The sequence below is a fragment of the Aristolochia californica genome, unplaced genomic scaffold, assembly GCF_029961685.1.
Source record: "Aristolochia californica isolate CCGP_79_NKW_82.1479 unplaced genomic scaffold, dmAriCali1.0.hap1 SCAF_5, whole genome shotgun sequence".
In the NCBI taxonomy this organism is placed as follows: Eukaryota; Viridiplantae; Streptophyta; class Magnoliopsida; order Piperales; family Aristolochiaceae; genus Aristolochia; species Aristolochia californica.
Genome location: NW_027182214.1, coordinates 24,596,567 through 24,613,668, shown reverse-complemented (window position 1 = coordinate 24,613,668; position 17,102 = coordinate 24,596,567). Strand labels below are relative to the sequence as shown.

Genomic DNA, 17,102 nt, shown 5'->3' with positions numbered 1-17,102 from the left:
TCTAATTACTCTATGTACATAACACAAATTATACAACAAATATTAACATAAATTATATCTAATATACATCCCAACATATCGTAACATCCCCCCTCAAATTGATGTTGGGGAGTTAACCAACAACAATTTGCCGACCAGAAAATTATGTCGGGGTTGAGACAATGCTTTGGTGAAGATATTAGCCAATTGAAGATCCGAATAAATTAACGGAAGAGAGATTACCTAGCGCTCCAAAGTGTCGCAGATAGAGTGACAATCAACCTCAATGTGCTTGGTCCACTCATGGAAAATAGGGTTGGCAGCAATCTGATTAGCACTCGTATTATCCGCATGAAGTGGTGTAGGTGAAGTCTGAGGAAACTGGAGCTCAAAAAGAAGACCGCAAAGCCATATAACTTTAGAACACACATTTGACATGGCATGATACTCGGCCCCAGTGGATGGCTTTGAGACCCGGTCTTATTTCTTACATTTCCAAGAAATCAGTCCATCCCCTAAACCATACACCAACCTATAGTAGAACGACGGGTATCGAGGCACCTAGCCCAATCAACATCACTATATGCAACCAGTCGTAGTGTGGAGCCTATAGGAAAGAATAAGCCACGAGTAGAAGAACCTCGCAAATAGTGGATGATGTGATGAACTGCCGCAATATGAAGGTGCCGAGGAAACGATATAAATTGATTGACATGATGAACAACATATGAGATATCACGGTGAGTAGTGGTCAAGTATATGAGACTCCCAACCAGTCGTCGATAGATACTAGGATCATCAAGAAGATCCTCTTCATCTTTCTTGTATTTGACATTGACCTCCATAGGACTAGCAACCGAATATTTGAATTGAAACCCACCTAGAGTAATAATTTCTTGAATATACTTATGCTGGTTTAAGAAAATACTGTTGGGTGGTTGATGTACCTCCAGCCCTAAGAAGTACGTGAGCTGGCCAAAGTCCTTCATATTAAAGGTGGCATGCAACACCTACTAAAACTTGGTAATCAAGCCAGAGTCAGCTCTAGTAATGATGATGTCATTTACATAAACCAAGAGAATGTTCATGCCCATGGCAGACTTGTATAGAAAAGAGAGGAATCATATTGACTCTGTGTAAACTTGCAAAGAATAAGTGTGTGGCGAAACGTCTCAAACCAATCTCGGGGGGGGGGGGGGGGGGGGGGGGGGGGGGGGGGGGGGGGCTTTCTTGAGCCCATACAGAGGACGGCATAGCTTGCAGACATCATCAGGAGAGGAGGTAGTCATACCAAAGGGGAGCTTCATGTAGACAACTTCCTGTAGGTCACCATGTAGAAAGGCATTCTTCACATCCATCTGATGTTGTGACCAGGACTAGGAGGCTACAATGGAAAATATAGTGCGGACTGTGGTTATCTTGGCAACTGGCACAAATGTATCCTAATAATCAATCCTGTTGAATTTAGGATCCTTATTCCATAATTCCAAGCAAGAGAAAGAAGAAAGAAAAAAATAAGAAAAGGGAAGAGCTCTTGGGTAGAGAGAAGAAAAAAAAAAAGAGAAAAGAGGTGGCGCAAGCAAAGAGAGAGAGAGAGAGAGAGAGATTAACTCAAGAATGAGATGTGTAACTTGATTAATTCCGAATTACAACACCTCTATTTATAGTAGATGAAGAGGTAGAGTCCTTATACAATTAGCCTTTCAATCCTATTTACATTCCAACTCTAACTCTCTAAGATAAGTCTATTCCAACCAATCTAATAGAAGACAAATATGAGTTGAACTATAATTTTTTTACATGCACGTGAATATAAGGGAGGAGGCCAGCTCATGGCCTTATCCTTGTGGGTCCCTCATGATCTTCCAGCTCATCTTGATAAGGTTGCTAGCTCAAAGATATTTGTGGGTCCCACTTGATCTTCAAGTCTTCTAACTCATTTTAGCTTGTGCTTCTTAATTCCTTAACTCGTGCTTGCTTGGGTGAGGACTCTTCTTGGTGTCCCACGTCCTCATGGTGGGTCCCACCAGCTCGAGCACCATGGTGGGTCCACATTGTAACACTCCCCCTCAAGGTGGGGGTGAGAAGAGACATCATAAATGCCCAGCTTGCTGGATATGGTAGACATAATCTTGTGAGTGACCGGCTTGGTGAGAATATCTACAACTTGACTTTGTAATGATATATGCTTCAGAGATAAGAAATCGGCTTGGAAATTTTGTCATATAAAATGGCAATCCACTTCAATATGCTTTGTTCTTTCATGGAAGACTGGATTCGATGTAATGTGTATTGCTGCTTGATTGTCACAGTATAGATCTATTGGAGCTTCTTTGTAGAATCCAAACTCAGTGAGAATAGATCTTATCCATATGAGTTCACTAGCAGTGTATGCCATGGCCCTTTATTCTACTTCTGCACTAGACCGTGCTACTACATTTTGCTTCTTGCTTTTCCATGTAACCAAATTCCCTCCAACTACAGTACAAAATCCCAAAGCAGATTTTCTGTCATCTGGGGATCCGGCCCAGTCTACAACTGAGAATCCTTTGATATTGAAGTGACCATGGTTTTTATAGAGAAGCCCCCTTCTTGGAGCTCCTTTAAGATATTGTAGTATTCTTTCAAGTGCTTGCCAATGATTAAGTTGTGGCTTGTGCATTTATTGACTTGCCACACTTACTGCATATGAAATATCTGGCCTTGTTACACACATGTAAATAAGTCGTCCCACTAGTCTTTGATATTTCCCAATATCTACATCCTCTATAGTGCCTGCACATAATTTTGTATTTGAGTCCATAGGAGTGTCTGCTGGTTTGCATCCCATCATTCCAGTCTCCTCTAGTAGGCCATACTTCTTTTGGGATAGCACAATCCCATGTCTTGAATTCAGCACATATTTTCTCGTTTGTTTTTTGGATGCCCTCAGAATCACTCCCCATTAAAATAATATCATCAACATATACAGCTAGAATCACCTTACGACTGAGTGTATTTTCAATAAATACTGAGTGATCTCCAAAGCATCTGTGAAAGCTGGCCCTTATGATGGCTTGACTAAATTTCTCAAACCATGCCCGAGGGGACTTCTTTAGACCATAAAGATTTTTTTAGGCGGCATATTGGCTACCCCCTCAACCACATACCCGGGTGGTTGTTGCATGTAAATTTCTTCTTTAATATCACCATTAAGAAATGCATTTTTCCCGTCAAGTTGATACGGCCGTGATGAATTGGCCACCAGAGATAATAATATATGTACCAAGTTCATTTTTGCCACTAGAGAGGAGGTTTCTTCATAATCAATTCCATAGCACTGAGTATAACCTTTGGCAACCAATCGAGCCTTTAGTCATGTAATTCGACTCATCCGGATTATGTTTGACAGTATAAACCCACTTGCAACCAACAAGTTTTTTATCTATGGGAAGAGGAACTAGTGACCATGTATGATTGTCATTAAGGGCCTCCATTTTTTCATCCATTGCTTCCTACCACCTTGGATGTTGTAGAGCCTCCTGATAGGACCGAGGAACAAATATGGAGGAAATAGAAGAAAGAAACTGACAACATAAAGGTGAGAGGCGATGATGAGACACAAAATTTAAAATGGGATGAGAAGTAGAAGGTCTAGTGCATGATCTAGGTACTTTCCTTATAGAAATAGGACGAGTATCATATTGAGGGCCAAAAATATCTGGTGAGGAAGGACTTACCTCTGTTGGATCTGTTAACTTGGCAAGTGTGGTGTTGGCCACTTACTCTGGGGATTGAATAATTTCTGTATCACGAGGCACAACCGGTCGAGAGGAACCTAGTACTGAGGATAGACCAAGAGGAGCACTATCAGAATAAAAGGAGGAGTCTTCAAAAAATGTTACATCCCTGGACACAAATAAATGTTGAAGAGTAGGACTATAACAAACATAACCCTTTTGTGTGCAAGAGTATCCTAAAAAGATACACTTGATAGATTTAGGATCAAGTTTGTTGTGTGTAGGTAATGAATTATGAACAAAACATTAACATCCGAAGACTTTCAAAGGTAGTGAAAATGGATCATCCTTTGGTAATAATCTAGAGTAAGGAGATTTACTACCAAGAATGGTAGATGGTAGAGGATTTATAAGAAAGTAAGCCATAAGGACTGCATGAGGCCAATAAAAGTATGGACCTTGAGCTACCTCAAGAATATTACGATTTTTTCGTTCAGCTACACTATTTTGTTGAGGAGTGTAGGCACATGATGTTTGATTGATAATGCCATTTTCTTGACAAAAAGAGTCAAGGTCTTTGGAAACATATTCTTTGGCATTATCAGACCGGAGAATTTTTATTTTCTAACCAAATTGTGTGAGTACCATAGCATAAAATGATTTAAAAATGAATGGTATCTCAGAACTCTCCTTAAATATAAACAACCAAGTTGGTGAGTGAAATCATCAATAAATGTAATAAAATATTTTGCTTGGGAAATGTGGGAGACACTCAAGGGCCCCCAAACATCAGTATGAATTAAAGAAAATGGAGTGACACTTTTGACTTCTGGGCGAGGAGAGTATATACTCCTTTGATGTTTACTCAATTGACAAACCTCACAATGAAATTCTGACCTTACTTTAAGAGAAGAAAAAATATAATGAGTACATTCTTTCCCATCTGCTATGCCAGCACCAGTCCTTCCACCTCTTCCTTGGCCGTGGTCAGATGATAACCCTCTATGATCGGAATACATAGCGGATGATACTTCAGTAGTGGAGGAAGAAGTGTATGGAATACAAAGTAGTGTTTCACATACATCATCAAACTTAGGGATAGCAGCAACACTCAAAAGTTGACTCTTGGCAATCTCAAGATGGGGTTTAACATTTGCAAGACAAATAGCAGTAATTAAGGCTTCCTTCTATTTGTCTTGGATAAAAATATCAGTGGTTGAAGGTTGAGTGTTATATACTCGATAGCCAAACGAGTCATTCAAAGGTATTGTAGTTGAAGGCAGATCACGTGTGTTTTGTGTTCTTGAACGTGCAAACCATAATGGCACTTTTGGTAAATCTGTTTTGTAGAAGCTACTTAATATTTATGATGTATGCTTCAGGTCTTTGAGCGTTTAAGATTTAATGATGTCATTGTAAATATTAAGCCTTAGTGAACATCTTAAAGGTGTAGAATGAAATGAAGCAAGGCAAGGAAAGTTGAAATCAGAAAACAAGACAGGTTCTCCTCTGAAGAACCAGGTTATGGTCTACCTTAGAGCCGTAGGTTACGTTCTCCCTCAAAGCCAGGTTATTCTCCATCTCCTCCCCTCTATCCTGAGCACTTCCCTTTTCTCATGTTCCTCACTTACGTCACCCAGAATTCGAAATCATTGGAAGACCAGGACGTCCACAGCACCCTGGTGCTGAACCTGTGCTGGACGTAGAGCTCTCCTTTCGTCGGGTTACACGGTCCATGGTCAGAGACCATAACACGTTGGTATTAGAGCGGGGAACTATGGGAGAGACATCTAGCCAGGAAGAGAGGTTTGAAAGGTTCAGAGAAGAGATGCAAGCAAGGCAGGATGAGGCAGAGGGTCAACTGGCAAGCATGCTGGACAGCATAGTGTCTCATTCAGTCGCTCAGGCGATGTCTCAGCAGATGGCTCAGCATATGGAAGAGATCACCAACCTGATTCGTAGGACATCCAATCCACATGGGGGACGCCCAAAAAATCATGGACAAGGGGGACACTACAGTTCGAATGGTGGACGTCCAGAGGCTACCACCATTCCAAGGTACACAAAAATGGAATTTCTGCTCTTTAGCGGGTCAGAGTTGGGTTGGCTGCATTCCACATGCTCAACGAAGCACAGCTATGGGGCCACCAACTGGAACGGGAACATGCAAGCATCAGTTGGGAAGAATTTAAAGAATTATGCACCATCCAGTTTGGGCCTTCGACCCACGCTAACCCATTGAGCGATCTCATTCTGTTAAAATAGACCGGCAATGTTGCTGATTACCAGAAGATATTTCAGGAGAAGTTAGCCAGAGCTAGCCAAGTGATCAGAGTAGATCAGCAAGTTAGCTTCTTCACAGCAGGGTTAAATGAGGCATTGAGGTTGGAAGTAGAACTCATGGCCCCCTCAGATTTGACCCAAGCTATGAATTTCGCTCGCACTTTGGAGACCAAACACAAATTTTAAAACAGGAAGCTAACGTGGTCAACTGGGAAAACCTCCTCGGGAGGGTCATCCACCTCGTCTCACTGATGCAGCAGTCCTTATAACCCTCCTCCCAACCACCCAAAACCCCCTCCAACACAACAATCAGTCATCAAAAAACTCACTGGACCATAAATGGAAGCCAGGAAAGAAAATGGGTTATGCTTCAATTGTGATGAACACTATTCCTTCGGACACTGCTGTAAGAAACTTTTTTGGGTGGAACTGGAAGACGAAGATGAGGAAGACCCACCGGTGGAAGAGGTTGCTGCTGAGGAACCTGCGGTCTCCATCCATGCCATTACAGGCATTCAGACCACCACCACAATGCAGGTCTGTGTGTTGGCTGGTCCCCAACCACTGGTCAGTCTCGTGGACTCAGGCAACACACACAATTTCATCAGCCTTACCACCGCCAATTATTTGTAACTTCCGGTGAAATCCAAGCCAACCGCTTCAATGTTTGTTGCCAATGGGGACAAAGTGCCGAGCTATGGAGTTAGCAAGTCTGTCCGGTTCTCCATTGCTGAACATATCTTCTCAGCAGATTTCTGCATCATACCCCTCGCTGATTTTGATTTAGTTCTCGGCGTTACATGGCTCCAGACCTTAGGGCCAATATTATGGGACTTCGCTGCCCTTACTATGAGCTTTGAATTTTAGCACACCAGCGTCACACTTCAGGGCCATCATACCGAAGGTTCAGCACAACTGCATACCATCTAGCAACAACAGCCCACTGTCAACACGTTGGACGCAGTGTTGGATGAATTTGCTGATTTGTTTCACCTACTCAACAACCTACCGCCTTTACGCCACTGTGACCACAAAATCCATTTGAAGGCTGGTTCCGAGGTTGTGGTGGTGAGACCCTATGGATACCCCCACCTCCAAAAAGATGAGATTGAAAGACAATGTGCTGTCATGCTTGATCAGGGCCTCATAAGGCTGAGTACCTCTCCCTTTTCGTTCCCGGTCCTCTTGGTGAAGAAGAATGACCACACATGGCGGTTTTGTGTTGATTACCGGGAATTAAATGCCAAGACAATTAAGGACAAGTTTCCCATTCCGGTGGTGGATGAGCTACTAGATGAACTCCACAGGGCCACATTTTTCACCAAGCTCGACTTGCTGTCCGGCTATCATCAAGTCCGCATGCATCCTCCGGACATAGAGAAAACAGCCTTCCGCACTCACCATGGCCATTTCGAGTTCATTGTCATGGGCTTCGGCCTCTCCAATGCGCCATGTACTTTTCAGGCATTAATGAACGAGGTATTTCGCCCCTTTCTCAAAAAATTTGCCCATGTTTTCTTTGACGATATCCAGATTTTCAGCAAGAGTTGGGGGCAACACCTCCAAGACCTGCGTCGAGTCTTCAACATCCTCCGGACGCACCACCTATATTTGAAGCGCTCCAAGTGCTCCTTTGGTCAGCCACAGGTGGCCTATTTGGGCCATGTGATTACAACAGCTGCCGTCACTATGGATCCAACCAAAATCGAGGCGATACTGCAATGGCCACCACCCCGCAATGTTTCTGCCTTATGCAGTTTTCTGGGTCTCGTGGGGTATTACAGAAAGTTCATGCAGAATTATGCACACCTCGCAGCGCCCTTATCCAACCTGCTGCGCCGTAATGCCTTCCAGTGGACGGAGACAATAGAGAACTCCTTTAACGTGCTCAAACAAGCTCTCGCTTCAGTACCGGTGCTGTAGCTGCCAAATTTTGACGACGACTTTGTGTTGGAATGCGATGCCTCTGGCAGCGGAATTGGGGCTGTCCTTCATAAATCCCAGCACCCCATTGCATACTTCACCCGACAGCTCGCCCTGCACGATCACAAATTGCCAGCCTACGAGCGAGAATTAATTGGGTAAGCGAAGGCCATGCAGCTTAACTCGTTCTTGCTTGGGTGAGGACTCTTCTTGGTGTCACACGTCCTCATGGTGGGTCCCACCAGTTCGAGCACCATGGTGGGTCTCACATTGTAACAAATCCCATATTCCTGCTTTTTCCCCAGGGCTACGAGGCAGGCTTTGTACCGATCCAAAGATCCATCTGAACGCAGCTTGACAGGGAAGACCCACTTACTCCCAAGAGGTCGAATAGCAGGGGGGCAAGTAACAATGTCCCAAGTGTGATTTTCCTCTAGAGTTTGTAGTTCTATTTGTATTAAATTTTGCCAAGATTCATGTGCCATAGCCTATTTGTAGCAAGAGGGAACGGAGAAAGAGGATAAAGTAGCCACAAGAGATACAGGGGAGGGAAACCATAACTATCAGGAGCACAAGAAGGATGAGTAGACCTGTGAAGAGTGATGAGGGTAGGTGCAGAGGGATGATCAGGAGGAGGTGCCAGGTTGGGAATGGGAGGGGCAGCGATGAAGTGGGGCGAGACTCATCAAATCTAGGTAGGATAGACAGAGATGCAGATGGCAGTGTAACTTGAGATGGAAAGAAATATTGATTTTCAAAGAAGGCCACATTGCGAGAAACACGGACTCGATGAGCCTAAGGAACATAGAAAACATAGCCTTGCTGATAAATGGCATACCCAAGAAATGCACACATAACTGATGGGGCTATAAGTTTGTGTGATTCATGATCAGGTCGATGCACAAAGAAAACACAACTGAACGTCCGAATATCAGTATATGATAGAGAGTAAGCAAATAACTTAACGAATGGAGAAACATGGTGCAAGATAGGTGAGGGTAGGTGTTTGATTAAATGAACTGAGTTAGAGAGTGTTTCACACAAAAAACATGGAGGAATGGATGATTCAAGTAGAAGGGTGCAGACCATATCCAGAAGGTGACGATTTTTCTGATTAGCAACCCCATTTTGTTTGCGGTGTCAAGGGACAAGAACATTGAGAGATAATGCCTTTGCTTTGAAGAAAATCCTTGAATTCAATAGACAAGTACTTGCCTCTAGAGTCAGAGTGTAGTACCTGAATGTGAGCAGAGAATTGTGTTTCAAGAAGTGCAAGAAAAGACTTAAAGAAGACGAAAACTTCAAACTTAGCCCGTAGGAAGTAGACCCACGTAGACCGACTAAAGTAATCAATAAAGGTAACAAAGTACTTATATTGTGCATGCGAGACAATAGGATCAATTCCCCAGACATCACTATGAATAAGATCAAAACAATGGGAGGCATGATGAGGAAAAGGTAAAACTTTACTTTTGCCAAGTTTGCATGATGAACAGTCAAAAGAAAGATCAAGAGTGGAGCATTTTGATTGCCTAATAAACCAGATTTAAACATTGTATGAAGAACATCCAAGCTTGGGGTGGCCTAGACATCTATGCCACATCTTAGTGCCAGAGCCAACAACATTACATACAAAAGAAAGTATAGGAGTACATGGATTAATGGTGGATAGAAAGACTTTAAGTGGAAATAGCTATCCACTTTAGGCCCCTTCATGATCACCTTCCCCGATGCTTGATCCTACACAACACAACAGGAGCAAGAGAGTTGAACATTACAATTTTTATCAACCAGTTCAACAAAAAATAGAAGATTTGTCGATAGGTCAAGAAACATAAAGACATAAGCTAAGGAGGGGTAGAAATCACCAACAACACTGATAGGCAGAGAGTTGCCATCAGTAGTGTTTATGTGCAGGTTTTCATCATACTTTCTGACATTAGAAAAAGACACGACATTGGTGGTCATATTTGTTAGAAGCACCAGAATCAAAATACCATTGCTAAGTAGAGACTTCTCTCTTACTTGAGATACCACATTTCAGGGGTGAGTGTGTTCGGATTTGCAAGTGCTGGAGGAATAGGAATTGTAGTAACCGGGATGGAAGTCGGCAATGCTGCTGAACTAGAAGTACCAGTGGAGGCATGATAAGCTGTATTCTTCTTCTTTTTCAGGGTGAGTAGGGCAAGCTGCGATGAGATGACCCGACTTCTTGTAGTAGTTACAGAACTTCTTGGGTCATTCCCGAGCAAAGTGACCATATTCCTTGCAGTGGAAGCACTGGGCAGAACTCATGTACTAACCCATATTTTTCCCTTGTGCTGCATAGGCCACAAAAGCAGAGGTATCAGCTTGGACTCGATGTTCCATGTCAGCTTGAGTAGCAATGCGCTCCTCCTCCTTAAGAAGTTCACTCAAACAGGCATCCAGAGACGGCATTGGATGACGACGCATCAGATGTGAACGAGCAATCTCAAATTCTAGAGGAAGCTTCATCAAGAATTGATCACTCTTACTAGTTTCATGTATGGCTTGCACTGCAGAGAGAGCAGCAACTAGGACGTTCTCATAAAAGATATTAGTATAGTCTGCCGAAAGATTTTGGAAACCCGAGAAACATTCTTCAATGGAACAACTTCCTTGCATGAAATTTGCCATTTCATATTTGACTTGAAACTGCCAAGCCGTGCTGTTTTGATGATAAACCTTGTGGAGGTAATTCCACATATCCATTGCAATTTTATAGGGCCTCATTTTAAGGACTAGATGAAGCTTAATGGATCCAAGTATCCAGGTCCCTAGCATCCATGGTGGTCCATTTTGACAACTCTTCAGTCTCACGATGTGCCGGATCTCACCCATCAATATGACACCATAAATCTTTTCTCATGACAAATAACCGGAACTGAAATGCCCAGACACTGTAGTTCTTACCCGTGAGCCGAATAGGAGAGAAATCTAACTTGTCCATTGACATGATGAGAGTGAGAGTGGCAGAATACAACCTTCACAAATTTTGTTTTCGAAGGCCACTAAGTTGGAAACCCTTGCTGAGATTTTCAGAAATATCGCCCCACAGAAAATTTCAGATTTACCCCTACTACTGCTAAAAATTCCAGATCTACCCCCGCTATTGCTGAAAATTCTAGATCTACCCCCACAATTTTAGAAACTTTCAGATCTACCCCCGTTGTTGCTGAAAATTCCAGATCTAACCCCACAATTTCAAAAAATTCCAGATTTACCCCATGATTTCAGAAAATTTCAGAACTGCCACCTTACACACATAATATTAACTAGAATAGGCCCTTCAGCCCAGAAATCCGAGCTCAGAGAGAAACACCCACCTGACCGTTCACCTTCCCGACATGAATCCGTCAGCCCACTTCTTTGATCTCTGATAGGAGTTTCTGACCAATCCTTTTAGCTCCCCGAAAAGTGATATCGAGAGCTCTAACCGGTCTCTGAGTCGTCGAACAGAGAGAGCTGGAGCTCCAAGCTCATGTTCAGCAGAGAGAAGATGAACCACCAAGCTCTGATACAATGATAAACTGAGGTCAATGATGGTGATCCGAGGCTGGCGAGTAGCCAAGACCAGAGCTCACAAACGTGCAGTGGGATATTTACCCGAGTCAAACAAGCCATTATTTTGCCCACATACAAAAAGCTGACATAAAAATCGTAGATGATTTGTAAATTTATTTATCGATCAATCATGCGTAATAGGCTAAATTTTTTCAAGAAATGACTTATGGATTGGGAGTCAAAACTCAGTTAAAAATTCTCTGCCTCCCCCTTTTCCCGATCATTGAAATACCTAATGTATAAAAACAAAAAGAGTTTGCAATCCCTAAAAGTTAAAGAGACTTTTTGGAATTATCTCTATCTACATTTGTGCATTTCCATTCCATTTTAGATTTACACGTTTTTCTTAAATCAAAACTTTGAGTGTTCACTCTTCTATTTTCTCGTAAACAAGAATTTAAAGGAAAAACAGATCACACCAAAATGAAAATTTTAGAGTTTAAGTATGGAAAAAATTAAAAAAAATAACAAGTGTAAATAAAGAAAATTTATTCGCACACCACAAAAGAACACAAAAGTTTTGTTTTCCAAGTTTGGGAAATTCCACTAGTTCAACCCTAATGGCCTGGAATTTGAAAAGAAAGAGATTTCTAACTGATCCTAACATATTTTAAATATGGATATGAATGCTCTAAACATGTTAAAGATGCGAATGCCATATGGATCCAAACCTTTTAAAGTGAACAACAAACGCTCATTAAATTCTCAAGTGAACGTGCGGTGGGATATTTACCCGAGTCAAACAAGCCATTATTCTGCCCACGTACGAAAAGCTGACCTAACAATCGCAGATGATTTGTAAATTGATTTATTGGTCAATAATTTGTATTGGGCTATATTTTTGTAAGAAATGACTTATGGATTGGGAGTCAACACTCAGTTAAAAATCCCCCGCCTCCCCCTTTTACCGATCATTGCAAAACCTAATGTATAAAAACTAAAAGAGTTTGCAGTCCCTAAAAGTTACAGAGACTTTTTGGAATTATCTCTCTCTACATTTGTGCATTTCCATTCCATTTTAGATGTACACATTTTTCTTAAATCAAAACTCTGAGTTTTAACTCCTCGATTCTCTCGTAAATAAAAATATCAAGGCAAAACAAATCACAACAAAAAAAAAAAAATTTAGAGTTTATGTATGGAAAAAATTAAAAAAAATAACAAGTGTAAATAAAGAAAATTTATTCACTCACCACAAACAAACACAAAAGTTTTGTTTTCCAAGTTTGGGAAATTCCACTAGTTCAACCCTAATGGCTTGGAATTTGATAAGAAAGAGATTTCTAATTGATCCTAACAAATTTTAAATATGGATATGCATGATCTAAACATGTTAAAGATGCAAATACCCATGGATCAACACCTTTTAAGCGAACAACAAACGCTCATTAAATTCTCAAGTGAACGTGTGGTGGGATATTTACCCGAGTCAAACAAGCCATTATTTGGCCCACTTATAAAAAGCTGACCTAACAATCGTAGATGATTTGTAAAGTGATTTATCGGTAAATCATGCGTAAAGAGCTATGTTTTTGTAAGAAATGACTGACGGATTGGGAGTCAACATTCAGTTAAAAATCCCCCGCCAAACCCTTTTCCCGTTCATTGTAAAGCAATTGTATAAAAACTAAAAGAGTTTGCAGTCCCTAAAAGTTACAGAGACTTTTTGGAATTATCTCTCTCTACATTTGTGTATTTACATTCCATTTTAGATGTACACTTTTTTCTTAAATCAAAACTTTGAGTTTTCACTCTTTGATTCTTTCGTAAACAAGAAGATAAAGGCAAAACAGATCACAACAAAACTATTTATGTATGGAAAAAATTAAAAACAATAACAAATGTAAGTAAATAAAATTTATTCGCACACCACAAACGAACACAAAATTTTTGTTGTCCAAGTTTGGAAAATTCCACTAGTTAAACCCTAATGGCTTGGAATTTGATAAGAAAGAGATTTCTAACTGATCCTAAAATATTTTAAATATGGATATGCATGCTCAAAACATGTTAAAGATGCAAATGCCCTATGGACCCAAACCTTTTAAAGCGAACAACAAACGCTCATTATATTCTCAAGTGAACGTGCGGCGGGATATTTACCCGAGTCAAACAAGCAATTATGTAACCCACTAACAAAAGATGACCTAACAATCACAAATGATTTGCAAAGTGATCTATCGGTCAATCATGTGTAAAGGGCTATGTTTTTTTTAGAAATGACTTATGGATTGGGAGTCAACACTCAGTTAAAAATCTCCCGCCTCTCCCTCTTCCTGATCATTGCAAAACCTAATATATAAAAACTAAAAGAGTTTGCAGTCCCAAAAGTTATAGAGACTTTTTTGGAATTATCTCTCCCTACATTTTTGCATTTCCATTCTATTTTAGATGTACACTTTTTTTTTAAATAAAAACTTTGAGTTTTCACTCTCCAATTCTCTTGTAAACAAGGAAATAAAGGCAAAATAAATCACAAAAAAATAAAAAATTTAGATTTTATGTATGAAAAAAATTAAAAATAATAAAAAATGTGTTAGAATTTGTGTTTGTATCGACCTGGCTAGTCCTTGTATAAGATCCATGTGGTTGCTTTCCTAAAAGGTTCGAGCCTTTTAGCATACTGGTTTCAACATGGTGTCAGAGCAGGTTGGTCCCGTGTTCGAATCCCGCTTCCACCGCTTTCCACGTCTTGTTCCCCGTGCTTTATATGGGCCCCGAATTTGAATTTCATGGGTTGTCCCATGCGGGGGAGTGTTGAGATATTTATATCGACCGGGCCAATCCTTGTAGATTTACCTGTTGTGCTTTCCTAACAGGTTCGAGCCTTTTAGAGCATTGGTTTCAACATGGTATCAGTGCAGGTTGGTCCGGAGTTCGAGTCCCACTCCCACCGAATTTTGTCCTGGGTTTTTCCAGGAGTTTGTCCCTGGTTTTTCTGGTGAATTTGTCCACGGGTTTTCCCGTGCGGTGAAGTGTTGGAATTTGTGTTTGTCCCAATCCGTGTGGTTGCTTTCCTAAAAGGTTCGAGCCTTTTTGCCCAATGTTTTCAACAAAATGTAAGTAAAGAAAATATATTCACACACCCCAAATGAAGACAAAAGTTTTGTTGTCCAAGTTTGGAAAATTTCACTTGTTCAACCTTAATGGCATGGAATTTAATAAGAAAGAGATTTCTAACTGATCCTAACATGTTTGAAATATGGATATGCATGCTTGAAACATGTTAAAGATGCAAATGCCCCATGGATCCAAACCTTTAAAAGCGAACAACAAACGCTCATTAAATTTTCAAGTATACGTGCAGTTGGATATTAATCCGAGTCAAACAAGCCATTATTTTCCCCATTTACAAAAAGAAGATATATAAATCGCAGATGATTTGTACAGTGATTTATCTGTCAATCTTGCCCAATGGGCTATGTTTTTGTAAGGAATGACTTATGGATTGGGAGTCAACACTCAGTTAAAAATCCCCCGCCTCCCCCTTTTCCTGATCATTGCAAAACCTAATGTATAAAAACAAAAAGAGTTTGGAGTCCATAAAAGTTAAAGAGACTTTTTGGAATTATCTCTTTCTACTTTTGTGCATTTCCATTCCATTTTCTATGTACACATTTTTCATAAATCAAAATTTTGAGTTTTGACTCTCCCTTTCTCTCGTGAACAAGAAGATAAAGGCAAAATAGATCACAGAAAAATAAAATTTTAGAGTTTATTTATGGAAAAAATTAAAAACAATTACAAATGAAAGAAAATAAAATTTATTCACAAAATTTATTCACACACCACAATTGAACACAAAAGTTTCGTAGTCCAAGTTTGGGAAATTCCACTAGTTCAATCCTATTGGCGTGGAATTTAATAAGAAATAGATTTCTAACTGATCCTAACATGTTTTAAATACAGACATGCATGCTTAAAACATGTTTAAGATGCAAATGCCCCATGGATCCTAACCTTTTAAAGCGAACAACAAACGCTCATTAAATTCTCAAGTGAACGTGAGGTGGGATATTTACCCGAGTCAAACAAACAATTATTTTGCCCATTTACAAAAAGCTTACCTAACAATCGCAGATGATTTGCTAAGTGATTTATCTCTCAATCTTGTCCAACGGGCTATGTTTTTGTAAGAAATGACTTATGGATTGGGAGTCAACACTCAGTTAAAAATCCCCCGCCTCCCCCTTTTCCTAATCATTGCAAAACCTAATGTATAAAAACAAAAAGAGTTTGGAGTCCATAAAACTTAAAGAGACCTTTTGGAATTATCTCTTTCTACTTTTGTGCATTTCCATTCCATTTTTTATGTACACATTTTTCATAACTAAAAATTTTGAGTTTTGACTCTCCCTTTCTCTCGTGAACAAGAAGATAAAGGCAAAATAGATTACAAAAAAATAAAATTTTAGAGTTTATTTATGGAAAAAATTAAAAACAATTACAAATGTAAGAAAATAAAATTTATTCACACACCACAATTGAACACAAAAGTTTTGTAGTCAAAGTTTGGGAAATTCCACTAGTTCAATCCTATTGTGTTATGCACGCAATAACATTATTATTTTAGTGTTTTCTTTAATTTACTTTATTTTATTTCAGTTTTAGGTCATAGGGGTATTTTTGGAATATTTTATTTATAGGGGTATTTTTGGAATATTTTATTGTAAACCCTAACCGGGTGAACCCTATTTAAGGGGTAAGACTAATGAGAAATACAAGCATCGAAGTATTAAGAATTAGGTTAAATTTAGTGTAAAGAGGCTTAGAGTTCTCCTCAACGAGCTCTAGGGTTTTCAAGCTCCCCTTTGGCTTGATCTTTCGTTTTTGTCTTCCCCATGTCTTCCTACTACCCCTATGGTAATGCTTGGAAGACCCGTAACCCGTGGCAGATTGCAGATCCTCCCAAAGAATCCACGTGTCAGATCCGGGACCGTAACAACTGGTATCAGAGCAGGAACACAATGGGTTATTCTATATCCCAAGAAAGATGGGTTGCTATGGGTAAGGAATTGGAGGAAATACGAGCACGGTTAGATGCTTCAATTGAATGTTCGACAATGGAGCCACGTGCTCCCACAGAAAAGGTCATACGACCTGAAATTTCTTGCATATGCGTAGAAGCGGCAGCTGCTGCCTGGGACGAGCAGAAAGGCCAACGGCCAGGAACTCCAGCGGCGACGACATCAGAATTTGGGGATTCCGAAATTCCAAAAATGGCTGCACCGGAGTAGGAAGACATGGGGAAGACGAAAACGAAAGATCAAGCCAAAGGGGAGCTTGAAAACCCTAGAGCTCGTTGAGGAGCACTCTAAGCCTCTTTACGCTAAATTTAACCTAATTCTTAATACTTCGATGCTTCTATTTCTCATTAGTCTTACCCCTTAAATAGGGTTCACCCGGTTAGGGTTTACAATAAAATATTCCAAAAATACCCCTATAAATAAAATATTCTAAAAATACCCTATAAATTAAAAACAGTAACAAATGTAAGTAAAGAAAATTTATTCACACACCACGAACGTTCACAAAAGTTTTGTTGTCCAAGTTTGAAAAATTCCACATGTTCAACCCTAATGGCTTGCAATTTGGTAAGAAAGAGATTTCTAA

The 17,102-nt window shown here is 40.2% G+C and overlaps 1 protein-coding gene across 1 annotated transcript; it reads right to left on the bottom strand.

Moving 5' to 3' along the window:
• Positions 1 to 222: 222 nt before the first annotated feature.
• Positions 223 to 968, bottom strand: LOC137965280 (uncharacterized mitochondrial protein AtMg00810-like). The gene is made up of 2 exons (XM_068811610.1): positions 501 to 968; positions 223 to 360 (listed from the first exon to the last, which is right to left on the bottom strand). Exons 1-2 carry the CDS (start codon positions 966 to 968, stop codon positions 223 to 225), a joined length of 606 nt encoding a protein of 201 aa, XP_068667711.1.
• Positions 969 to 17,102: the final 16,134 nt, after the last annotated feature.